General features: G+C 38.5%; 2 protein-coding genes across 2 annotated transcripts; one reads left to right on the top strand and one right to left on the bottom strand.

The window, feature by feature from the left end:
* Nucleotides 1-10,558: 10,558 nt before the first annotated feature.
* Nucleotides 10,559-13,082, top strand: LOC120108877 (uncharacterized). The gene is made up of 2 exons (XM_089924951.1): nt 10,559-10,714; nt 12,009-13,082. Exons 1-2 carry the CDS (start codon nt 10,559-10,561, stop codon nt 13,080-13,082), a joined length of 1,230 nt encoding a protein of 409 aa, XP_089781077.1.
* A 6,335-nt stretch (nt 13,083-19,417) lies between these two features.
* Nucleotides 19,418-27,137, bottom strand: LOC103696802 (BTB/POZ domain-containing protein At5g03250-like). Its single transcript, XM_008778521.3, has 4 exons — nt 26,927-27,137; nt 23,667-23,736; nt 20,965-22,188; nt 19,418-19,900 (listed from the first exon to the last, which is right to left on the bottom strand). The coding sequence occupies exons 1-4, from the start codon at nt 26,983-26,985 to the stop codon at nt 19,427-19,429; spliced, it is 1,827 nt and encodes a 608-aa protein (XP_008776743.3). The 5' UTR covers nt 26,986-27,137; the 3' UTR covers nt 19,418-19,426.
* Between the last annotated feature and the right edge of the window lie 163 nt (nt 27,138-27,300).

Genomic DNA, 27,300 nt, shown 5'->3' with positions numbered 1-27,300 from the left:
GGTTCGGGTTTCGGGTTTCGGGTTTGGGTTCGGATTCGGGTTCCGGGCTCAGATCTGAACTGGGTTTCAGTTTCGGATTTTTTTTTTTTAACCGGGCCTATGTTGGGCCCACAGTGAACCGGGCCCACAGTGAACCGGGCCATGTTGGGCCCTGTTCGGCCCGTAGGGCCATCTTCCTCCCCCAATCCCCCCACGGCATGGGAAGACCGAGAGGGAGAGCGGAAGAGGAAGGGGGCGGCGGGGTGGCCAGAGGCCACCCCTCGGTCGACGGCCAGCCGGCCGCAGTGGCGGCTGGCGGCCGTTGCGGTGGCCGGGGTCAAGATTCAACCGAGATGGTCTCAGTTCATGAGGCCAAAACAAAGGAAGGGAAGCTTTCTATTTGGCATGGAATCAAGGGCAAAAGAGGAGGGCTTACCGGCGGTGGCAGAGGCAGTGAGATCTTGGTCGAGGCTGCTCAATCCGGCGATCAAGCGGTGGCGACGGCGACGCTTTTCGAAAGGGAAGTGGGTCCCAAAACAGGGGAGGGCACGGGTGGTGATGGTGGTGGATCCGGCGGCCCGCCAGCCACTTGGGAGGCAAGAGCAGAGAAAGAAGAGGGAGGAGAAGGAGGAGAGGATGGGGGTTCGGTGGTGCCCTAGGGAAGAAAGGGTGGGGTTTTTATCGTCCCCACCATAACGGCCCTCCGCCGCGAAAATCGCGGCGGTCGGGCGAGATCCGCAGCCGTGAATTGGCCGCGGATTGGCTAGGGGGCGCCGCGGAATACCCGCGGCGTCCTTGCCCCTTTTGGTCCCCCGGAGGAGCCGGAGAGGATGGCGATCCTCTCCGGTTCCTCCCATATCAGGATCGGGGCTGAAGTCGGCTGGGGCTGCCGACTTCAGCCCCGTATCTCACAATATCAGCGAGTAATATTTTTTTTATTAGTATAATCTTATATCAACCTATACTATTTTTTTTATATGGAGTATGTACACAAGTATATATACTCTTGAGATGTACCGAATATGATAAAACAAGAAAATAAATCATGTTTCTTTCTCTCTTTTTTTCTTGCTTTTCTCTCCTTCTACAAATAACCTAATATGATATCAAAACTACCGATCACCTAATCTGCCGTTACCTTCTCTTCCGCCTTTGTTGTAGCTGTCGTTGTCATGTCTAGAAGTTTTAAAAACCTCCATTACCGATTTATCGATCTTTGTTTCCAGATGATCAACATCCAAAATTTTTCTATTTTTTGTGGATCCGCAGATCCTCGATTTTCTCGTAGATACTCTATTTTTTAGTAAATCAACATCGATCACATTAGTAGAACTGCATTTCCTCTAATTTTGGGAGATAAATATTTGAAGATTATTTGTTCTCTAATAGATCCAGAGCTTCTCTCTACCACTTTTTTTCTCAGCTTCAGATCTTTGGTCTCTCCTAACCATTGCTGCCTCCGGCTCCTTTACCATCAAGTTCGAGGTCTCTTGCTCCTCTTCCATGGGGCCTTCATCTACGAGGATCGTCGACTTAAGGTTGCCTTCTTTCTGAGCTTTGTTCTAACTGCAACTGTCATCTTCTGTGTCTTCTCGCTGCCACATCATTAGGCAAGTCAATCAACCATATTGGCAGACACGTCAGTCTGTTATGTCAGTCAAACACGTCGATTGATACACCAATTTGCTATATTGGCCGGTCATGTTAGTGGACGCATTAAGCCCTAGTTAGGAGAGCTTTTAGAGGGCCAAAAAGTACTTTCTGGCCCTCCAAAAGCACTTTTAGATAAAATAGGAGTGTTTGGTAAAATTTTTGGAAAGTTATTTTAGTTTTTTCAGAAAGCTAAAATAACTTTTTGGAAGAAGCTCCATTTGGAGCTTCTCCGAAAAAGCACTTTTAGAAATTGTCGAAAAGTTGTTTTGAGTTATAATATTTTTCTATTTTGGACTAAAATACCCATAATAAAATTTGTAGCTTTTTTCTTCATTTCTTCCAAACAATCTGTGGAGTCATCCTCGCTTCCATTAATTTCTCCTTTCATTTTCTTTCCCTCTTTCTCCTCATTAAAGAGATGAGAGGGACAGAGAGGGAGATAGATGATCGCGACATCGCGGTCCTCCTCTGAGCATGGACCGCGAGCGGTCCACAAATCATAGAGGCTTATGGGGGATAGAGATGGGCCATAGAGGACCGCGACATCACGGTCCTCCTTTGAGCATGGACCACAACTCGCGGTCCTCCCACCCGATTGATCTCGTGTTCCACAGTGGATCTCTTTTTGTTACAGAGAGAGTTCTACTTCCAAAAGTACTATGTAATGTAATTTATGGTCATTTTGTCATACCAAAAGTACTATCTTAGTTTGTTACCAAACACATATTGAAGTTCCACAATACTTTAGAAATATAGTTACCAAACAGTAAACAATTTTTTATAAAAGCTCTACTTCCAAAAGTTTTACTTTCCAAAGCTCTACTTCTAAAAGCTCTACTGCCGACAACTCCCCCAAACGAGGCCTTAGTCTACTACATCAGTTAGCTACGTTAGTATTGCCAAAAATACCAGTTTGATGTGTTAGCTTCATGATCTGCCATATCAGTTTCTAAGCTGCTATGCCAGCTTTTGTTCTGCCATATCAAATTCTATATTGTCATATCAACTTGACACATCAGTCTGTCATATCATCTTTTGAGTTGTTATATCAACTCCTAATCTGCTATATTAGCTTCTGAGCTGTTATAACAACTCGTGTTCTGTACGTATGTATCACGGCCAAGTTGGTTTTAGTTTAACTAACTTCAATTCTATTGGAAGGTAGAACTGTTGGCATAAGGAAGGTACGAAACAAAAAGATCTAAAAGGGGAAAAAAGGGGCTTTCATTGGGCATGGTACAGGTGAGGCTTATCTGATAAGCTGCACATTGATAATAGAGCATATATGTACAAGAATTGGATCAATTGGTGAGGTGGGAATTATTTATTCTACGAGATAATTTAGAAGGATGGACTGCCCAAGTGCAAGAGTGCAAGAAGTTTTCTCAATTCTGTTGCTTTTTCATTTAATGTTGTTTCAATGTCTTCCTTGTTAACAGGAGTAAATTAGATGAGTTCCAGGATCTAAATTCTCTGATCCTAGAACTGCCGCAATGTCGATAATTCTGGATAATGATATGAAATCCTCAAGCGGCAGTCCTGCTCTTTCTGGGCCAATGGAGGGCCATGTTGTTGGCAGTGACACCACTACTCATATTATAGTGATGCTGGAGTCTGTTCTGGAGCCTTTTGTTTCTCATCTCTAGACATGGGCATTGCTAGAGAAGCCATTGAGAACTTGATTTAGGAAAGAAACCTATTTCTCTTTTTGTTCTTAAGATGCATCTCAAGTTACTATTACTGTAAGAATCAGGCCAACTGGGCCTGCACTAGACCAAACTCGGCAGGTCCAGCCGGCTTTGATTCAAATTAAAAAAAAAAAAAAACGAAATAGGGGATCACAATCCCCAACTCGATCAGCCTGAATGGTCGCCGTTCAGGCGCAGCCGGGAGAGCTGTGGCCGGCGCGAACTCCCCGGGGCTAGTGCCAACGGTCGGCGGTTGTTAAGGGTAGTTATAACCAGCGAATGGCGGACCGGTGTCGCCGTTCGCCCGAGCTTAACCCCCTCTCCCGCAACATCTATTTAAACTCTCTTCCTCTTTGATTGATCACTCACCACTCAACTCTCCAGCTTCTTCCTTCTTCTTCCTCCTTCTCCGGTGGTTGGCATGCCACCTCGACCAAGCGCCACTATCCGAATCACCCCTTTTCCGAGTGTCCTATTCCATGAGCCACCTCCTCTCTTCTAGTTGGGATTCACTGAAAATTGCCACTGCCGACCGAGGGTCATCATCACCAGCCCCCATCGGCCAGTTCCCCCACCCTCGTCGTTGCTCCCTTGGGCCAAGAGGGCTGCCACCAAGGCAGCTAGGGGCGCTGCCCCTTTTCTCTCCTCCTCTTCATTTTGGGCCGAGCACGGCCATTCCCGCTGGCTGCTCTCCGCTGCCGCCGCCACCACTGGCTACCGCCTCGCTCAAACACCATGGACATCCACTGTCCACTTCCTTCCTCCCCTGTTTACCAAGAAAGAAAGAAAGAAAAAAAAAGGAGGAGAGAGAGAACCCATCCTTCTCTTCCTTCTCTCATTTCTACTCTTCTCTCTCTCATCTTTCTCCTGCTCTCTCTGAAAAACCGATGAACCCTAATAAGAGGGTCCCAACAACCTATTCTATGGATCCCGGGTTGACCCTGCAAAGAGACCTTAAATCGCCCTAGTGCCCGGGCTGCCTATCAGACCGATCACCTTAGCTTTGTTGAATATTTTCAAAACCCCCATTGATGAACCTGTTGACTAATCTTGTCCTTGATTAAGTCCATTTTATTGAGCAAATCATCTAGACCTGATCCACCCGAAACCACATTATGCTTGGTCAAATCTTCTCATATATATTTTTTATTTCATTAAAGTCATCAAATAGAAATTAATTTTGCTGTTAATATTTCAAATAGATCTGACAGAGTCGCCTCGCGAAATCTGACAATCTAAGACAAAAGAGATAAGTAAATTTTATACACCTTATTATTTTTTAAATTATCATATTTTTTCTACATAAGATTTTTCTATGAAAATATCATATTTTTCTTAAAATTATGGATCAGCATATATGTTATAAAAATTATGCTTTATCATGAATAGTTTCATGAATGTTCTAAAGAAAATAGCTTTATTATGAAATATGAATCTGATCATGCCATTTAATACTTTTAATCTATTTATGTGCATGTTTTAAGAAAAAAGATATAAGTATTTGGAATACTCTCAGATAGCTATGTATGATCCCTAGAATTGCATATAAAACAAGAATTTTTGTTAATTACGAAACATGGCCCTGTCAGAGGTATAAAGTGATTGTAGCATAAATATTTGAGAGTAATTTTGCAAAGTATGATATGGCTAAATAGCAAAAGAATGGTTTAAGGATATATTTGATCTTATAACCATGTTTATGAAGGATTAAAGATTTATGCATGCATGTTTGGTTTTATAACTTATTTTAATATATTGTACTATGAAATGCTTTACTTTTGCAATAGCTGTTATATTCTTTGAATAATGCAAGGACATTGAAAAACTTATGCTTGAGTTGATAAGGTAGTGTAAGTTTTACTTACTAAGTTGTGTCGTTCACATATCTATATTTTTCACTTTTCATATGAGTAGGATCAGGATGGTCCAGGCTTGGAATACGCACTCACAAGGTTGGCGATTATGTAGCGGAGCTTTAGATTTTTAGTTGGTCATGGATTTGTAGCTTCATAAATATTGTGATTATGGGTTGGTTAATTATGTAGATGCTCTGAACTGATATTGACTTTGAATAAGATGATGAATTTGTATTCCTAATTATTATATTTTGTTAAATGAAATATTTGGCTTCATATTATCGTGGGTTGTATCCCTCGGTAGCATAGCCATGTTATGTCCCGGATTTGAGACGTGACAATTACTCTATCATCTGCATGCATTTTGATTTTAATGAGGACATATTGTTGCTGACCAAAGCTTGTTCACTAAAAAGAAAGGCACCAAAGCTTGGTCATTCACAGGTTAAATATAGATCTTTCTTAGAACTGTTTTATTCTAGTTGATAGCTAAAATCAGAATAGTAGTTGCAAAATAAGCAAGAATTCCAACTTGATATTTTTAAAAGTTATTTTGTTGAATCTTAGGCTTGTGAGTTGTTAGGGCCCTCAATATATTTACTCCATACTGCTGATTCTATGTATCTATCTGAAAAAATGCTTTAGTTTTCTCATAAGTGATGCTATGGGGGTTTCTTTCCATGTGGCATAAAAGGATTGATGCAGTTAATGGGATTGGCCAATAAGCTTTCACATAATGGGAGCCCCAGAGCATTTTTTTTGTTTTTTTCTCCCCCTTTCTCATTATCTTGTAAGGAGACCTGAATGGAAATGCCACTGCTAGCCAAAAGCACAGGGATATACTTGGAAGGAGAACTAGAGCAATTAAACTTGTAGCCTACCAATGGGGCCAATCTTAGAGCTGCAAACAAACATTAGAGCTCCATTTGGGCAGGAAGAACTTGAGCTGGAACATTCTTATGCGTTTTTATTTTTTTTCAAAACAGTCAAGGTTGAACACCTTTTGCTTGTGAAAATAAGTAGGACAGGAACTTTGCTTGAGCCTAGTTCCCTTTGTATCCTACCAATTCTAGACTTTATAACCTCCTCTTTTCTTTGAACAGCAAGGGGAAGCCATTAGACCCTTCCCTGATCCTTTTTCTTGCTGCCTGCTAATCTCGGTTTGTTGGGCTTTGTTTTCATACTAATGGGCCCAGGCCTGTCCAAGGGTAGTCCATTTGTTCATTGGTTCCATCAACCACCGGTTGTAAAGCATGCTCAATTATTTGTTTAATAAAATGATCAGATTTGGATTTGAATTCTTGACTCATTTAACATGCAGGTCAGATTCGGGCTGACAAATTTTTGATCTATTTTGTATCTGATCCAACCTATGATTTATTCAGCTCGACCCGATTGCCACCACCAATTAGAGCACTGCGGTCCGGTCGGGTTCACCTAGTGCCAAACCCGACCGGCCTAGATTCACACTTTGATAGTTTCCATATATTCCAAAACAATGAAGGGAGAAAGGCGAAAGAGAGGATGAAAATTATTATAAGAAAAAAAAACTATTTTTACTTTTTTTTAATTGACAATTAATACAAACAGATTGATCGGACCAAGCGGCCCAGTTCAATTAATTAATAAGAACAAGGTGAGAAAAATAGATCTTCATCGGGATCGGACGTTTCCGGTCCTCTGCAAGGCCATCTTCATCGTACATCTCCTCTCGTCCATCCCTTTCTCTGTTTGGGACTCTGGGTTTAGACGGTGGAATGAGAGCTCGTTTTATGGAGGAGAATTGCTTTGCTTTTTCGTGCAATGAGACTTAAAAAAGATCGTTTTCTTTCGCAAGAATCACGTGTTGCTGTCTTTTTTTTCTTTGCTTTGACTTTAAATGGGGTCGGTCGCTGGCTTATTGCTGAAATCTTGTCTAGATTCTTCCCCCATTTGCACGAGTAATTATTGGTTGGACCAAATGCACCGCCAGCTGATAGACTAATTCAACTATGAAGCTGCATGAAAAATGAGAAAACATGCAACTTGTGCATGTTAAATTATAATAGCAGAAACAATGAAGAAAGAAAACAAAATGACTTTGAGGCACATCTAAGACACTTTCTTTAAGGTGATATTTGCCCCCACTCAAAGAGTTTGCTATTGAGTTATTGGCAAAACACCTCGAGGATAGAACAAATCTGCAGATAGCAATTCTGAAGATTTTCTATAGATCTCTCACCAAACCATATATTAAAACTGAGAGCCGTAAAAGATAACAAAATTATATTTTTATTCTTAAGTCTGTACTCCTATTTATAGACTTTGAATGGTTGTAAATAACTGTCTTTTCTAACTGTAATATTTCTGAAGGGGTGTTTGATTTAAATTCAAATAGATGGTTATCTATCTATAATTGTAACCATATAAATTTATAACTGCTTTGAGGACTTTTAATCCAATACAACTTACTCACTATATTATTGTACACCTATCTATTCAAACCAATAAATTAAATTACCATCATATTACAATCTATATAATATTTCTAACTGTGCATGTTACTTTGTGGTTGAAGTGGTCTATTAGCCCTAACTGCAGGCCTGATCTAACCAATAATTAGTACTTGACAACCTCCCAGAAGATTAGGCCAATCTCTAATTTATATGGATGTGCAAGTTAGAAGTGTTATTACAAAATCACTTGGTGGCGCATGTCTGATAGACCAAGTAGAATGGGAGGCATACACCAAATAGAAAGGAGATCAGTGTCTTGTTTATGCTCATGAGCATCCATTACTTTGCCATATTTTTGCTATTATATTATTGATTCTCTGTTCATGTTGAGAATATGCTGTCTTTTGGTAACATATTCTGCCCATACTTTTTAATTTATTGATTTTTATCAATTTAATTATTATTTGAGGGAGGGGAAAAAAAAAAGGAGAAGTGCACTAACTAAAAGATGAAATATTATATTTTCCGAATGAGAATCGCAATTATAAATTCTTCTTCTCACTTAATCACAACCACATATCTTTCATTCATATGCATGGAGTATGTCTTGAACTCATCAAAATAGGATGTGAAAATGTTGCATATTAAGCTGGATCATGCGTAATGTTTCTAATCGTGTCTAGATGTGGTAAAAAAAATAACATTGATGCAGCAGTCCCTGAAATCATTTACCCTTTACTCCAATCTAATATTCTTGCTTTTTCTGTGCTAGGTGGATCTGCAGGGGTTGATAATGTTGATAAGGTTGGAAAACTTTCTTATGTTTTTTAGTAGAGCAAAATCACCTAAAATTAAATTTTAACTAGTAAATTTTCCAGTTTTTCTTTTAATTAACCATATTGAACAATTGACTTCTGCATGGTTGAAGTTGGTGCATGCTATTATTTACAGCTAGAATCATGACTTCTCAAGATATGCATAAAAATCTAGATCTACAACACATTTGACTTTTGAAGAGTGGTAATGCAGTATAAAAAGGATGATCTATGTATGTATGGAACTTCTTGTTTGAAAATTACAAGTAATATGCTTTATCAGTATCGAATGTGTGGTGCTCATGAAAGACAAAGGCCAACCAATTTGTCGGGCGAGTGTACACGTGTGCGTGCGTGTGTGCATGCATGCATGTGTGCGCATGCAAGAGAGTGAGAGCGCTAGCGTGCTTGATTTTTTTTTTTTTTTTTTGAGTGCATATGCATGATGGTGGAAAAGTTTTGTTTGTTATCTTGAATGTTCTCTTGAAACATTATTTAATGCGACCTTTGATTGTATGCTAGTACTAAAATTGTTAAAGACTTCAATTTAGGCTAGAAGCTAAGTCATTGTACAGTGAACCTGGAATCATGCTCTCTCGTATCAGATTTTAATTACATAAACGCTGCTCAAACTAGAAATTGAAGGCAAGGCAGCCTATCCAGTGCACTTATGACACTTCTCCACTTTGATGTAGACACAAATGGCATCATGGGAGCAAGCTAATGCAAACAAGGAATTCAATCTTTCACTCCCACCTCACAATTTTGATGTTATTCAATTCCGTTTGCACCCGTATGTGGAGACAACATAATCTTCTTGACCTTAATTTATTAATTAGTTAGCTTAACTTTAACCTCATCAACAAAGTAGATGCTGCCCAAATTCATTCTCTATGTAAATTTACTCCCGCAAACCTTTTCTTTCACACTGTAATTATTTGGCTGGAGATAGTGGGTTGGAGGAGAGATCCCTGCCTTCATCTAGAGTAGGGCACTAAGAAAAGCATGGGGATCAAATCCTCTAAATTATCATATCCCTGGCTTCATCTAGGAACTTCTTTGGTTCTCAAAAAGAGTTTTTTTTTAATAGAATATTTGTTTTGGGAAGCTGATGCCTGGGTGTATGATACCTGAAAAAATGGTTTTTACATATTTGATTGTCATAGGAAAGTCTCACATTCTAGAGTAGCTTATATTTGGTTGAGCATTTATTTTCCTATGAAGTTATATAAAATATATGCTACAGCCTTAATAAAAGGAATGATTTTATCTCATTTTATCTAAAAGCCTAAGGGTATATTTGGAAAATAAAGTATCTCAATTTTTGGCTCGTAAGAATTGGACTTTCTCATAATTCATATGATTTTTTCTTTTTCATAAAATATGATAATCTTATTCTCATGAAAAAGCTACTTTTTCATTTTTGTTTTTTTGAAAACTCCAACCAATTATGAGACATTTGTCAATTTTTCTATTGACCATATTCTTTCTCCTCCTTTTTGCATAAACCAAACGAACCATGAGAACCATTTGATCATATATTTTGCACTACTTTAGTAGTTGCAACAGTGGCAATGTCATAGTTTTATGAAAAATATAGGGTATTTTTGTAATCTAGATTTTTAAAAGGTTTAACCGGCATCTTCCCTGCAATAGAGCTGATCACAGGCCAAGTTTGGGAAAGAAAAAGGTCAAATTTTAAATTAGTCTAGCTCAAAGTTCAATTACAAATGCATAGAGTTTTAAGCCCGAGGCTCGGCTCATGATCAGCTCTACTTCACAGCGAGAGGCATTGGAGAGAGAATGGTGGGAGGGGGGGAGAGAGAATGATTTTGAGCTGTCTCATCCCAAGGGGAGGGCAGGTGAAGGCGGCCATTGTGGTCAGATTGGTGCACGACTTCCTCTCTCTCGCCGGCATGTAGCTGGTCCCGTTCCTTGATCCTTCTGAGCCATTTGATCAACGACCAAGAGCTTCTTCCTAGTTTTGATTGATCTGGATCAGGATCGTTACACTGTTAGATCCTGATCGTTGAATCCAGTGGTTTTTTGCTGTGCGCAATAATTTCTTCCATTCGGATGGTGGCACAAAGGGTGGAGCGGGTTTCGTCATTAGGGATCCGAACTCTAGGATCATGGCAGCAGGAGGCTGTCAGTTATTTGACTGCACGATTCCTGATATGGAGTTGAGAGCTGCCGGGCGGATCTTCGACATGCTCAGCGTGTGCTCTCAGCTAGTTCAGTCATCTTGGAGGGTGACTCGGCTACGGTCATCAGCTGGATCCAGGAAGGTCTGAGGGTCGTTGCTGCTGACCATCCCTTGATTCGCGATATCTGGATGATGATGAGGGACGGAGGAGTTGTCCAGGCAAAGAATGTGTTTAGAGAAGCCAACGGGGCTGCGGATTGGGTGGCTACGTACGTGACTAACCATGCCAATAGCACCCTGTGGGCGGGGGATGGGGAGCTGCCTCAAGAGCTCCGTGATATTTTGTTTTCTGATTTTATTGAGTGCACCCGTACACGTATTGTATGAATCATCCGATCTAGCACAAAAAAAAAAAAAAAAAATTTTTCCATTCTCGAAGTCGCTTTTTGTTAGTTGTTTGTTTCAAAATACGTCTATTTATTTGGTCTTCTTCCGTTTTTGGCGTCGCACCAAGGCGTCGCAAACATGGAGGCAGGTCGAGTGGATAGTACACTGTACACTAGCGCGGAACGGCTGATGGAATGGCTGGGTGATGGCACGTGCCCCTTGCCCGTGTGCATGGCACGGGGTTGCTTGATACTGGACGGGCCCTTGTAAAGCATCTAGACACGTGTAGATGCACGTGCTGTAACTGAATGCAGCCTTCTTTATAATGTATGGCATAATAAATATAGGTGTCAAATGCAGGGTGGGACCCATCCATATTAAAAGCCTATTTTTATATTTTAAATCTTTCATAATCGAGTCATAAATATTGGTTTCTATTTCAAAAATATAATTTGTGTTATGAATCCACCGTATTTGGGTGGATGACCACTTAACCTTCACCTCTTGAGTTTCCCCACCTCTTGGGTTTTTCATCTTTTGTAACTCCTAGATGTGCCCCTTATCCCTTGGGGATGTCTACATTCATCCACCTTTTCACCTTCTCTTGTCCTTTAATTGTCTTGTGATTATGACTATTATATCTCCTCATTATAACCCTAGGCCTATAAAAGGGTACCTTGAGGAGGATGAAATGTATACAAGTAAAAAGAGAAAGAAAGGCATTAGAAAGAAATGGAAAATACTATTAGTTCATGAAGAACTAATTTTCTATAATTTCTGTGTCTTATTTATTTTCTTGTCTCCAATCTCTTTACCTTTTATTTTACAACACGTTATCAGCACGAAGGCTCTACCAATTGTGGAAGTACATGGTGTTCTTTCTACAAGAAAAATATTTTATGTGCCATTCTCCAATCTGTAAGTTTCTTTTTCAAATTAGTGTTCTCAATATCTAATTTATGTTTTTTTATGATTGACATAGAATGGTCAAATTGTTCACTTGCAATTTGTATGATACAAATTCATAATCCTATGATTCTTGTTTGTAGAGAATGTCGAATCTTACCAAACTTGAATTCGTTGCTCTTGATATTTCTGGCAAGAATTACTTGTCTTGGATCCTTGATGTTGAGATCCATCTTGATGCAATGAACCTTGGAAATACTATAAAGGAAGAAAATCAAGCGTCCCTGCAGGACCGTGCTAAAGCAATGATTTTTCTTCGGCACCATCTTCATGAGGAATTGAAAACTGAGTATCTAACGGTAAAAGATCCCCTCATTCTGTGGAATAATTTAAAGGAGAGATATGAGCACCAGAAGTGCGTAATCCTCCCAAAAGCTCGATATGATTGGATGCACCTGAGGTTGCAAGATTTTAAGAGTGTTAGTGAATATAATTCTGCACTCTTTAAAATCAGCTCACTTTTGAAATTATGTGGTGAGAAAGTCACCGATGAGGATATGTTAGAGAAGACATTTACTACTTTTCATGCCTCGAATGTGCTCCTGCAGCAGCAATATCGAGAGAGGAAGTTTACAAAGTATTCTGAACTTATATCTTGTCTTCTAGTGGCTGAGCAAAATAATGAGCTTTTGTTGAAAAATCACCAATCTCGTCCCACTAGTTCCATACCATTCCCTAAAGCGAATGGCACATCATTCCCTGAAGCGAACGATAAATCATTCCAAAAGAATCGTAGATATGGGAGAGGACGTGGTAGAAAAAATTATCATGGTGGCACCAGAAGTGAAACCACCAAAAGGGGAAATAACAAGCGGGATGCACCGTACCACCAGAAGTGGAACCACCAAAAGTGGAATAACTCAGATAAAAGAGAAGGCTCTCAGAGTAAAAAGAAATTTGAAGATGTGTGTTATAGATGTGGTATGAATGGACATTGGTCGCGTACCTGTCGTACGCCTAAGCATTTGGCAGACCTCTACCAAGCCTCTTTGAAAGAAAAAGAAAAGGGAATTGAAACAAATTTTGCTGAACCATCAACACATTTCAAAACCTCTGATGGGGTTGATATTACTCATCTTGATGTTTCTGATTTCTTTGAAGATCCTAGTGGTAGAATTGATCATTTGATTGGTGATGGAAGTGTTTCCTTTAATTAGTGCATTTTTCTTTATCATGTTGTAAGACTTTATGTTATGTTTTAAGTAATAAAATTTTATATATGTTTTGCATATTTGTAGAGACATGGATCTTACTGATGAATTGAATGGTGATGATGTTTGTCTGGTAGACAGTGCTACAACTCACACAATTCTTACAAATGAAAAGTATTTTCAATGCTTGAAATTAAGCAATGCCAATGTCAATACCATATCGGGTTCATCAAATTTAATTGAAGGTTCTGGAAGAGCATATATTATGTTGCCAAAAGGCACAACATTTTGTATTAACGATGCTCTATTTTCTTCAAAGTCTAGAAGAAATTTATTGAGTTTTAAAGATATACGTCGTAATGGTTATCATATTGAAACCACCGACGAAGGCAACAAAGAACTTCTTCTTATTACTCAAATGAATTCGGGCCAGAAGCTTGTTTTGGAAAAGTTGCCTGCTTTCTCATCTGGGTTGTATTATACACCGATGAAAATGATTGAATCAAATGTTGTAATGCACCAAAAGTGCACTGATCCAAAGATCTTTATGATTTGGCATAATCGCCTTGGACATCCAGGTTCTATAATGATGAGGAGGATTATTGAGAATTCACTTGGGCATCCATTAAAGAACCAGAAGATTCTTTTACCAAGTGATTATCTATGCTCTGCTTGTTCTCAAGGTAAATTGATTGTTAGGCCATCCCCCTCAAAACTTGTTGTTGAATCTCCTTCATTTTTACAAAGAATTCATGGAGATATTTGTGGGCCTATACATCCATCATGTGGACCATTTAGATATTTCATGATTTTGATTGATGCATCAACTAGATGGTCACATGTTTGTCTTCTTTCTACTAGAAATGTTGCATTTGCTAGACTTCTTGCTCAAATAATCAGATTGAGAGCACAATTCCCTGATTATCCAATTAAGACAATCCGATTGGATAATGCAGGTGAATTTACATCTCAAGCTTTCAATAGCTATTACATGTCAATTGGAATTGATATTGAACATCCTGTTGCTCATACACATACTCAAAATGGTTTAGCTGAATCATTCATCAAAAGACTTCAGTTGATTGCTAGACCTTTGCTTATGAAATCAAAATTACCTGTTTCTGCTTGGGGACATGCTATATTGCATGCAGCATCATTAGTTCGAGTTAGACCGTCTGCTTATCATAAATATTCTCCCTCGCAACTTGCATTTGGTCAACCACCAAATATTGCTCATCTTCGCACTTTTGGTTGTGCTGTATATGTTCCAATTGCACCCCCACAACGCACTAAGATGGGTCCTCAACGTAGACTTGGTATATATGTTGGTTTTGATTCTCCATCTATTATTAGATACGTTGAGCCCCTTACAGGGGATTTGTTCAAGGCACGTTTTGAGGATTGTCATTTTGATGAAACAGTCTTCCCATCATTAGGGGGAGAAAAGTCGATGCCTGAAGCACGACGTGAAATCACTTGGAATAATTTGCCCTTATCTCAATTTGATCCTCGTACAAATCAATGTGAACTGGAAGTTCAGAGGATTATACACTTGCAAAATGTTGCAAATCAATTACCGGATGTATTTACTGACACCAGAAGTGTAGTAAAATCTCATATTCCTGCTGTTAATGCTCCAGCAAGGATTGAGGTCCCTGAAGGACAACTTGCTAATAAAGCAGCGAATGAGTCTGACGCACGCCTGAAGCGTGGAAGACCTATTGGATCGAAAGATAAGAATCCTCGAAAGAGAAAAGTACAAAGAAAAGAAACTGGAGCTCCTGAAGAGGCCATACCCACAAAACAGACCATAAAATTTGGTGCTTCTGAAGAGACCATTACTCCCATTCTACAATCTCTAGGAATACAACTTCCTGAAAAGGAACCTCCTGAAGAGTTATCCCCTGAAGAGGAACATATACTTGAAAATAATGAGATCTCAATACATTATATAAGTACAGGAGAAATATGGGATAGAAATAAAACTGTTGTCGACAACATATTTTCATTTAAAGTGGCTCTTGACATTACCAGAAGTAATGTTGGCATTACCAAAGTAATGAGGAAAGTGAGCCAAAAACCATCGAAGAATGCCGACGTAGAAATAATTGGCCAAAATGGAAAGAAGCTATTGAGGCTGAATTAAGCTCATTAGCAAAAAGAAAAGTTTTTGGACATGTAGTCCAAACACCTGAAGGTATAATGCCCGTTGGATATAAGTGGGTATTTGTACGGAAGCGTAATGAAAATAATGAAATTGTGCGATATAAAGCACGACTTGTTGCACAAGGTTTCCTGCAGAAACCTGGGGTTGATTATGAAGAAACTTATTCCCCCGTTATGGATGCAATTACATTCAGATTTTTGATTAGCTTGGTAGTTACAGAAAAATTAGATATGCGACTGATGGATGTGGTCACTGCATATTTATATGGATCATTGGATCATGATATATATATGAAAATCCCTGAAGGATATAAAATGCCTGAAGCATGTAATTCAAGTACATCCCGAAGCATGTATTCTATCAAGCTTCAAAGATCTTTATATGGGTTGAAGCAATCCGGGCGCATGTGGTATAATCGCCTCAACGAATATTTATTGAAGGAGGGATTTGAGAATAACCCTATATGCCCATGTGTTTTCATTAAGAAGTCAGAATCCGGATTTGCTATTGTTGCAGTTTATGTTGATGATCTTAATCTTGTTGGAACTCCTGAAGAGCTCACAAGAACCGCTACTTATTTGAAAAATGAGTTTGAAATGAAAGATCTTGGAAAAACAAAATTTTGTCTCGGTCTGCAACTCGAGCATTTTCCAAATGGAATCTTTGTTCATCAGTCAACATATACAGAAAAAGTTCTGAAGCACTTTTATATGGATAAAGCTCATCCTTTGAGTACCCCAATGGTTGTTCGATCACTTGACGTGAAGAAAGACCCATTTCGTCCTCCTGAGGAGGATGAAGAAATTCTGGATCCCGAAGTACCATATTTGAGTGCTATTGGTGCACTAATGTATCTTGCAAATTGCACTTGACCTGATATAGCCTTTGCAGTTAACTTATTAGCAAGATTCAGTTCTACTCCAACCCGAAGACATTGGAATGGGGTCAAGCATATTCTTCGTTACCTCCGTGGAACAACTGATATGGGATTGTTTTATCCTAATGGATCAAACTCACAGTTGATTGGATATGCAGATGCTGGCTATCTATCTGATCCACACAGGGGTCGATCTCAAACAGAATATTTGTTTACTTGTGGAGGTACTGCTATATCATGGAAATCTGTGAAGCAAACATTATCTGCTACTTCTTCGAATCACTCAGAGATTATTGCTATCCATGAGGCAAGTCGGGAATGTGTTTGGTTGAGATCACTAATTCACCATATTCGAAAAAGGTGTGGTCTATCCACAATCAATGATAGCCCAACAATCTTATATGAAGATAATACTGCTTGCATCACCCAGATTAGAGGAGGCTATATTAAAGGTGACAGAACGAAGCATATTTCACCTAAGTTCTTTTATACTCATGAACTCCAGGAGAAAGGTGATATTGACGTCAAACAGATACGGTCAAGTAAAAATTTGGCAGATTTATTCACCAAGGCATTACCAACCGCAACATTTAAGAAGATTGTGTATAACATTGGAATGCGACAACTTAAAGACCTTTGATCATGCATTTTTCAGGGGGAGTCAAGGACCTTGAAGATTTTGTGCCGATTATACTCTTTTTCCTTCGCTAAGGTTTTGTCCCATTGGGTTTACCTTTGCAAGGTTTTAATGAGGCAATCCTAAAGCACTTGGTGGTACACAAGAATACTGTACTCTTTTTCCTTCGCCATTGGTTTTTTTCCCACTGGGTTTTTCCTTGGCAAGGTTTTAACGAGGCATATTCTTTGTGTGTGGTCATCCAAGGGGGAGTGTTATGAATCCACCGTATTTGGGTGGATGACCACTTAACCTTCACCTCTTGAGTTTCCCCACCTCTTGGGTTTTCCATCTTTTGTAACTCCTAGATGTGCCCCTTATCCCTTGGGGATGCTACATTCATCCACCTTTTCACCTTCTCTTGTCCTTTAATTGTCTTGTGATTATGACTATTATATCTCCTCATTATAACCCTAGGCCTATAAAAGGGTACCTTGAGGAGGATGAAATGTACACAAGTAAAAAGAGAAAGAAAGGCATTAGAAAGAAATGGAAAATACTATTAGTTCATGAAGAACTAATTTTCTATAATTTCTGTGTCTTATTTATTTTCTTGTCTCCAATCTCTTTACCTTTTATTTTACAACAATTTGTTGCGATATAAAAAAAAGCTAAACATTGTTAGCATTATAGTCTAGTTTGGACAAGCCTGAATCATGTTTTAGCTATTTGATTCCCTAAATCTTGGTATCGGAAATTGGTGACAAGATTCAACCAAGGGTGGCTCAAGCACAATATCATTAATATTATTCATTAGTAAGAATTTGAATAAATATATAGCATGCCTTTTTTTTCACATAACCGCCTTACTTTAAAGTCTGCCTCTCACCTAACACTAATGCAAGAGTTGGAATCAAGCAACCGTACGTTTGTCAACTTCTCTGCCCAATAAAATTTAACATGCCTGTAGACATTGATCCATGATGATATAACACAACTTGATGGTCCTTATTTATGAGTTAATCAAACACTGGGCTCGGCCAGGCCCTATAGTAGAATGTAATTCTGATGCCTATGCTCAGATCCGCCAGGCCCAGCCCAAATATCAGGCTTACATTTTTGCCTAAGCCTGACCCAATCTTGAAAAGCCAATCTCGCGCTATATATCTAATTATCTATATCTATAGATATAGATCCGGGCTGATTTCTAGATCGGGCCTACTTTTTTGCCCAAGCTCGGGTGATGGGTTTATTTTTCATAATTGCAAGCCCAACCAGTAAATTTCAGGCTAGAGTGGGCAGGTTGGGCAAGCCACCAGGCCTATTATCAGCTCTATTCATAATTGCAAGCCATGGTACTATCATGAAGTAAACATATGTAGTTTATATAAGATTAGAACATGATGACACTAAAACCTCGATGGTAGAAAGACCAAAGCTCTACAACCTTCATCTTTTTGATCCTCTTCGCCATTTGACATTCACTGCCGACCTCTTTTGCCTCCCATCTCAAGCTTCATCAACTCTAATTCATGTAAGATTTGTTGATACTTCCCTATGTTTGCTTAATTAGTTAATGTGTATGCTAGAAGCTATTTTACGTGAGTGAATAAGCTGTTTGCTAAAATGATATTTAAATTTTTCAATCTTTCTATTATCATGAACTTATATTGAATAATTGAAGACTTCCTGTTTTCCTTGCTAGTTGAGAAATCTTAAAATCTTAAAATAGCAATACTGCTTTAACCAATAGCTGTCCTATGTTCGAATCTGAGTGGTTGTGAATAACCATTGCTTTCTTCCTTTCCAGATCAAACCTTCCGTCCAATATATGTCATGCAATTTTATGTAACATTTATGTGGTGGAATCATATTGGGAAATTTTGCTAGTTTGAAATCCATTTAAAGATTTTCTTTCTTTGATCGGCAATCTATCATTAGCCAAGTTTCCTTCTGTCGAAACAGGAAACTAATGGCCCATTTGATATCGCTTTTGTTTTATGTTTTGTTTTCAAAATCTCAAGATGAAAAATGAACTAGACTGAACAATATATATAATGTAACCTTTTTGTTTTTTATAATTTATTTGCAAAACTTTTGCTAAAGGTGAAAATAAAACCACAAAATTAGAGAAGTTTTGTGCAATTGCTAAGCTCAACACCAATCTTCATGTGTTATTTTACTAATTTGTAGAGGAGGAAAAAAAAATTAACAACAATACCAAATAGGCCTGCAGCATGGTTTCCTTGGAAAACGGGAGAAAATCTCACCAAAATGCACCCCGCCTCCCATATTTGCATAAAATCATCACTTGTCCTGATACCATATTAAAATCATCACTTGTCCCAAAAGGTTAAGCTTATAGGATGAGATAGATCTATTTATGTATTTTATATTTTCTTACACTCCCCCTCACATATGGGCCAAACTTTTCTTTTCCTTTAATCGGTGAGCCCAACATGTGAAATTTTTAATAATTTGGTTAAAGAGTGCGGAGACAGGCTCAAGTTTCTCTTTTTAATCAATAAAACTTGAAATGCCATTTGTGGAATTACAATCTGCATAATTATGAAAACTATGATCATCTTGTTGACTACTAAATACTCCTACCAATCCCCTTGGAGGAAAGAAGAAAAAGACCGTTATTTATATCAATAAGTAAGAAAACAAGAACAAGATAAATATTGTTTTCAGCAATAACGATGAATAGGAAATTGTTTTACATCAGAATGATGTTGCCACTTCGTCCCAAATCCAAGCTTCCTAGAGAAGAAGTTCCATGCACTCTTTGACCTCCCAAGCTTCTCCATCTCTTGCCTCATGGTTGAACACTCCTTTTCAAGTTCAGAGACCCTCATTCTCATCTCATCAGTGCTCATAGACTGCTGCTCGTTTTCCTGAATGATCTCTGTTTCGATGAATCCATCAGTGCTCTTTTGGAGTGCATGAGAAGCATGAGAATCGCCCATGCTGTCAGGGGCAAAGAACCAACCGGCAATTGTATTTCTCAGACGGAGCTGCTCAAAGAAAAGAACTTGGACGATTACTCGGATGGGCAACCTCTCATTATGGGCAGCATGCATGCAGGCCTCCAGAGAGAGCTTCTGGCAGTTCATGAGTCGACAAAGCTGCTCTCGCTCGGAGTCAGTGAGCCATGGGTGGGACTGAAATGGAGATTATAGGTGATGATCATTAACTTGTTCAGAAGAACTACTGGCTAGAAGAAAAAAAACAGCATTACTGAAATGGACGATCATAAACAATATAACGATCGCAGATAAATTAGAAGAATTACACTCTGCATGCATGTGCTTGTGCGCTTGAGATGATCGTGTTCGATTTTAGAATAGCAGGTATAACTTGATGAAGCACAGGTAAATATATGAACTACATTACCCGATACCCGTGCAAGCATATATTTAGTCTCACATCAGTTATTCGTCGAAGAGATCTTGGGTACTTATACAGGACCAAAAAATTCAAAAAATATCTTCCGGCTAGTCTTTTTGAGTGAGGTCCTGAGTTGTGATAAATAGTATCAGAGCGGATCCCTATAATTTATGTAGACTAGGGGATACTGCAACATGAATCTATTGGGGCTGACCACGGGTCGATCGTAGTACTTGTGATTAGATTTGAATGGATTTGAATTCTTAACCTGATTAAGACGTTAGAGCTGGCTAGCCTTTTTAGGTGAGATCCTAGGTTGTGACATGGTAAGATAAAGTAAATCTACTTGATGTCCATAAACTCGTACACCGAGGAAAAAGATTCCACTAACTGCATGCACTCACACACAGGAAAAAGACGGCAGGGGAGGTGGGTTTGAAACTTGACAAGGAATGATGATGATAAGGTCCAACAAACAGACCTCAATCATCTATCAGGAGCAATCATTCTCTCTAAACAACCTTAAGTATGCCAACTTTGCATATTGCCAAAAAAAAAGAAGAAGAAGAAATGTCACGTAAAGATCTAAATTGATGGTATGCGAAGATCTACTCCTACAAACAATCTTAATTCATTTTGGCATAATTAAAATGCACAAGATGCCATAATCTGGTTTAGCACAAAGTCTCATTTGCATGAAGGATGCCAAATGGTGATTTGTATATTCTAGGAGATGATAGTCACTTATAATTGTGTTTCTGCTATGTTTAAATGCAGTTTTATGCAAAAACAATTTAGAACACTATTGCATGTTCAGAAAATCAGGTCGTCATGTTACCTTTAGATAGATATCGACAGCACGGTAGAGCCCATCATATGAAACTCTAGCATAATCAGGGACCATAGCAGCCAGCGACTGGAACTTAGAGAACTTCAGATTGACATCGGGTGCAACTTCTGCAAGGTACCCATCCACGAGCTTCGCCGCCATGCTGATGGGTGTCAATGTCACAGAAGAGGCTATCAGCTGCCCCTCGTCTACAATACAAGGAGAAGCATCAAACACCGATCGATTCATCGACACAAAGTGATCAAGAATTCGCTGTACACAATCTATGTCATAGAGAGTCTCAACAGAGTAGCCCAAGTTTGGTATCAGAAGATCTTCTAGAGCAGCATCATCGAACTGGGCTCCTACTCTTCTCTCCAAATTCTCCCTGCAAGATGGGCTAGCATGCAAGATCATGGCTGTTCGGAGCAGGCTAAGCAGAAACTTGCTTGAGGTGGCTCCCTTTTCTATTGGGAGCACTTCAACTATCTCTTCAAGGAGAGCCTTCTGGCCGCTTTCCGACAGTGCCGAACCAGATCCGGTGGAGGTGGCATGATTGATGCTATCATGGAAATTTGAGTGCCTACTCAGTCCTGGCAGGTACCTCTTTGCATAATGCATGAGAGATCCAGAGATGTTTTCTGGCTTCATTCCCTTTGATTCCATTGCCAATATCAGCCTCTTATATAAAGGCCACTTGATGTGAGAAACATCCCTATACCACCAATCTGTTCCTGGGGATCTTGGCTTTGCCCCTGTACTGATTCCATTCCACAGAACAGTGCTTCCCAGACTCTTCAATGTAGGTTGGCCAGACATGGGCCAACCAAACAGAGTTGGATCAGCACAAGCCTTCGTTGCGAGTGAATCGATGCATCTCGCGACAATCTGAAGCTCTTCTGCATGGGGAAGAACATCCTCACATGTCTGAAGAGCTTTCATCGAATCGCTCCAGTTAACAAAGACTTCATCAAGGAAGTTTTCAGTTTGTACAATCAGATTTCCTTCTCCATATTCTTCAGTCATGCAGAGATGCTCAGCAGCACATCGCAGAGTGACGATGTTGAGAGCATTCAACTCGAGCTTTACATCGTAACAGAATTTTGCAGCCAGATCGAAAGCTTTAGCACCACCAGGAATGTCATGTAGCTGAAGAACACAATCTTTTCCATCCTCACTATGGAATTCGCTAATCATCTTTTGCAGCAGGCCGCTCCTATTAATTAATGGGAACTGCAGGAATTGATGAAAGGTATTATTAAGCTTGTGAGCTTCATGCTGTTTGAGTTTTGCATTTATAGAGAGAAAATTATTGAATTAATCGTTTCATCGCAAGCTCAATCACAAGTCCTGTAGGATAGATAAGCAAAACAGGCATGAAATTGCAGATAACAATTACTCTTGTTTTGAGTAAAGATAACAAATAACCTTATTTTTTGTACTTACATGAAATGTATAGCAAGTATTCACAAACCATTATTAAGTCAAAAGCATTGATCTTTAGAGTAACAGTTTGAGTTCTATAGACAATAAGTACCTCCAGCTCAGATATTTTTAAATTTTAAAGAACCCTCCAATACCAAGGTTCTCAACTTGAGCGAACAGATTGGATTATGAATAATTTACCCTCAAAAACCCAGAAGGATCTTATAAGCAGCTTAATCATGTAAGAATCTCATGTAGTTGCAATGATATCTTGATGTACACAAATATGTTCTTCTAGAAGATGTTGAATTGGTTGATAGGCCATGTTATGAACCTATTATGCCATAAGGCTTATAGAAAGATGCTTACTATATTCTACAAGGAAGAAGGCTTTACATTAGATGACACAATACGAATGCAGGTTTAAACAAAATAAGAGTAACAAATCAAGTTAAAAAGCCCCCATCCTATTAAGCAAAACATACAAAAGATAAAGGGGGAGAAACAAAAGATAAAGAAGGTGATGCAGAAGATGAACCAAAATTTTAGCAGCTTCATTGTGCAACTTTCATATGTATACTTAATCTGATCACTTTTGGCCATAATGGTATTTCATATGCTTTGTTTTAGAAACCAGTCATCATTTTTAAAACTTTTTGAAAGGAAATCTTAGCAAGATGATTTACTCAGTAGCGTGTCTTATAAAATTTTGACCAATGGCCTCAAACATCATCGGAAGTTCCAAGTACTTGTATAGAAAAAGGTGATCGATGTAACTATTTGTTTGAAGAAGATCTAATTATATATTGTTGCTAGTGTTTATGCAGTCAAACTAAATGTTTTGTGGTCATTGAATCTAATTTGCTGATCTATCAGTAGAAGACTGGATTAAATGGTAACCAACTAACCATGACTACTACTGCAATATGAATCCTACTTATTCAGGTAATCAAAACCTAGTCACACTAGTAAAATATTCTTTCTTTTTCTTTCTTTTCTTACATAATGAAAAGTCTATATCATTTGCTTATTGGAATTTTTTTTTTTAGCACAGCCGTGCAGTAATGATTCTATGACATTCTCAATATAGGCGGCCAAACAAATGTTGTTTTTAAGTGTAAATATGCAAATTTTCTGGTTTTACTTGCACAGGCTTGTGATTTTTTCACCTTAAATCTTGTTGTTTCCAGCCATATGTATTATCTACAGAATCATGCTCATATATATACAATGGAAGGAAGGAGATATACAGCAATCAAAAATATAAAGCAGAAGGATAAACATACCTTGTGGAGGTGAAAGGAGACTTCTCTTATCTCTATGATAACATCACTTGCAAGTTCACTCTTACAAATCCTGAAAGAAGGTGTTTGAACATGTCAATTGAACCTCACATTCGAATTTTTCTACGAAGTATAAAAAGCTTTTTTATTTTTTTCGAGAAATTGAGAAAATTTTTATGAAACAAAGAGTCAGATGCTCGTTGGCTGTGAATACCATCATGATAGTCTCATGACAATCTTCATTTCCAGTAGTCAGTCAGTCTAGCACCATAGGAGCTTATAATTAACATAATTGGAGACCATTAGAAGATCATGTATTAATTTGAGAACAAAGGAAAATAAGTACATCTACAGATATGAATTATTATCTGGGAGGTGCAAGAGGCATATATATAAAAGTGAATCCATGCACGGACAATTTCAATTTCCATAAAAAACTTGCATCTAATATCACCGGAATCTGTTAAATAAAATATAAATTAACAAAAGGTACTTGTCTAAATGGATTACAAAGATTCCATACTTTGTTGGGAAGGACTTAACATTTGCCTAAGGCCCCCAACCCAACTTTGTAGGTTGTGGAAATTTTTGAAAACATGAAACCGCATTCAAGCATATGAACCCATCAATGATTACTTCTATGAATCCAAAACAGATATGTAGGTGATCAGAGTTGAATCTCACAAAAGTAACAAACTTAAAATCCCAGATCAAGAGGATGCATACAATCAAAAAAAGATGAAGAGGACACCATGTTCGTAAAAGCCTGTCATGGAAAAACTATAGTTTCTACTTCTGTCAAAAACATTGATTTACTGACTTACGATCTTCAGATTGGTCCACCTTGTTTCATTCTTTTGTTTCCAAAAGCTCCTGAGGTTGGCACAAGGAGACTCAGTTCTAATAGTTGCAAAATCTATTCTTTGCTCCTCTTTTTTTCCTCTCTTTTTAACTTGAGCAGAATACAAACTCTCTTTATGATTGCTTGATAGCTTAATCAAGGAAGTTGGACGATCATTTTAATGTAAAGGATCTTTAATTTGGTGGCAAATACAAGAAGCAACATGCCTGAAAAATGTGATAAGGAATATCTTTCAGTACAACAGCACCATAGCTTTCGTCTCAAAAAGAGGGAACTGCATCCTAGCAGGCCAACTGTGTGAAGATGACCCTATCTATGGAACACTGTACATGATTAGACCAGATTGATGGTGCTGTTACTCATGAAATCAAGATGGCTTGGATGCTATGCTTCTTGGACTGGAGGTGAGATTGGATCTACCAATTATCAAGCAAATTATGCTAGCAATATTATCCAGTGGAGAGTTCATTAAATAGAAATTTTCTCTCCAGCATTCTTTAAGATTATCCTATGATTTGTATAATTAAGAAGAAATGAGGGTTCGAAAGAATGACCAATTTTGCAACTATGCAGTTGGCAATTGCAATACATGGTATAGACAATAAATAGGTTGAGGATGAGCCAACCTACAGCCTAGGACCTCACCTCAAAAGACTAGCTGAAAGATATTATTTGGTTTTCTTGATCCTATATAAGTAGCCAAGATCTGTCCAGCGAATAATCAATGTGAAACTAAACAAATGTCCGCACGGATCCTCACATACTCTTCCTGTTTAAACCCTGGCATCCTCGCGAGGCTAAGGATCCAAATCTATTAAAATTCAATCACAGACATCAGGATCAACTTGTGGTCAACTTAAATATACCCATGTTGCAATGTCCCCTAGTCCACATAGGTCGTGGGTTGAGTCCACTCTGATACCATTTGTAACAATCCAAGACCTCATCGAAAAAGGCTAGCCAGAAGATATTATTCGGATTTCTTGATCCTGTATAGGTACCTAAGATCGATCCAGCAAATAACCGATGTTGGACTAAACACATGCCCGCAAGGATCCTCACTGAGCACAGTATTGATAAGTTACAGTGTATCAGATTGGACCTTTCTCTTCTACCATAGACTCTATAGCACAGAGATGCAGGAGAATTAAATTTCAGAAGTTAAAACTACTGATGTAACTGCACAAGGCCATTCAATCCTTCCAACCCCACAAGATATATTTGATGGTTCTTAGAGCAAGGTGGTGTGCTAAGAATTGTTTTTTTTATAGATCATGTTAAACTTATGCTGTCAATACAGTTGTTCTGAGTTGAATGATAAGTTGACTCTTCGTCACCAAAATGTAATGACCTGACTGAAATTTTCAGTCCGCAATGTCCTAGTAAAGCAGCTTTTATCGGTCTTGGCTTTCGCATGAACATGATATCTGAAAAAATTGCTCCCTAATTACACAATAGAAGTGGTATGCATCATTCTCTCTAAGTATCTTTTAATTTTTAAAATATTTTTTTTAGAACTAGAATGGGAGCTAGCCTCTTCGCACATAGAGATAAGGTTGTATATAACTGGCCCTTCTCATACCCCGCAATGGCGAAGGCAAGGTGCACTAGGACTCGAACCTAGGTCATCGGTAACAACTCCCAATAGCTTTACGGACTATACTAATTGGCACACTCTAATCTTGCAAAATATATCAGTAGAACTAGTAATTAATCTCACCAAAAATATTGTTTCTTATAACAATTGTCGCAAATAATCAGTTTCGAGTGCACCAAGAGAACTCCTAAACGAAGCAGATCAATGACTAACTCACTTTCAGCATTCATGGAGCCATAGACACATCAATCTGACTGGTCGTATGTAAATATAATAACTAAGATTAATCCTTGCCTCATTTCGCTAGCTAATTTCAAATAAATAAATACACACTTTAAGGGTATGCCAAAATATTGGTACATTCTTTCTTTTTATTCTTGAGGGGGAAAAGTCAGTGCATTATAATTCAGATGCCCACATAGAGGTCAACAATAAGACACGTATGGAAGCACATAATTCATGTTGGCAACATGGCCATAAACCCTTAAGGCGAGGATATAAAACATCAAATTTTGCTCAAAAAGAAACATCAAATTTTCATTTTCATTGCCCACATGGATATACATTGTGAGATCACCAGCAAAGAATAAAAATAAATAGCAGGACATATTATTAGGCAAAAAAAAGAAGAAAAGCATGCATACATAAATCCATATAAAAGCACATCTAGTGGCCAAAAAAATAGATTTCTGTTTTAGCATTGAATTACAAACAAGCAGAGGCAGAAAGAAAAAACCATTAGTGATCATGAAAGACGTCAAATTCTATGAGGAAAATTTAGGTACATGAAATTATGTAGCATACCATGTTTGGCCTTCAAGTTGGAAAGAATCTGCTTTGGATCCCAGCTCCATGGTTGCCATCTCTCTCTCTCTCTCTGTGTGTGTCTGTGTGTGTGTCCTTTAGAGAGTCCTAATACTCCTGTTAGCAATATAAAAATGGAGAACAGAATGATGAGATGCAGAAAGAGGGAGTCTCGCTTGTGATTCCCAATTTCTACACTTCCCACATACAAAAGAGGAAGAACTTTTTTTTTTCAGAAGAAGAGGTTGGTGGCAACAAAAGAATTTTATGACAGAGAAAAAAAAACTCTCAAACTTCTTTTCTGAAACTGAAACTGGTTTTTGTAAGATAAGACAATATATTTTAGAGAAGATTAAAAGAGGATATATTTTTTG

The sequence above is a fragment of the Phoenix dactylifera genome, chromosome 8 (assembly GCF_051530095.1).
Source record: "Phoenix dactylifera cultivar Ajwa chromosome 8, Ajwa_hap1_PhDact_Kaust_v1.1, whole genome shotgun sequence".
Taxonomy (NCBI): domain Eukaryota; kingdom Viridiplantae; phylum Streptophyta; class Magnoliopsida; order Arecales; family Arecaceae; genus Phoenix; species Phoenix dactylifera.
The sequence above is the reverse complement of the archived record's forward strand: the minus strand, read 5'-3'. Positions and strand labels throughout refer to the sequence as shown.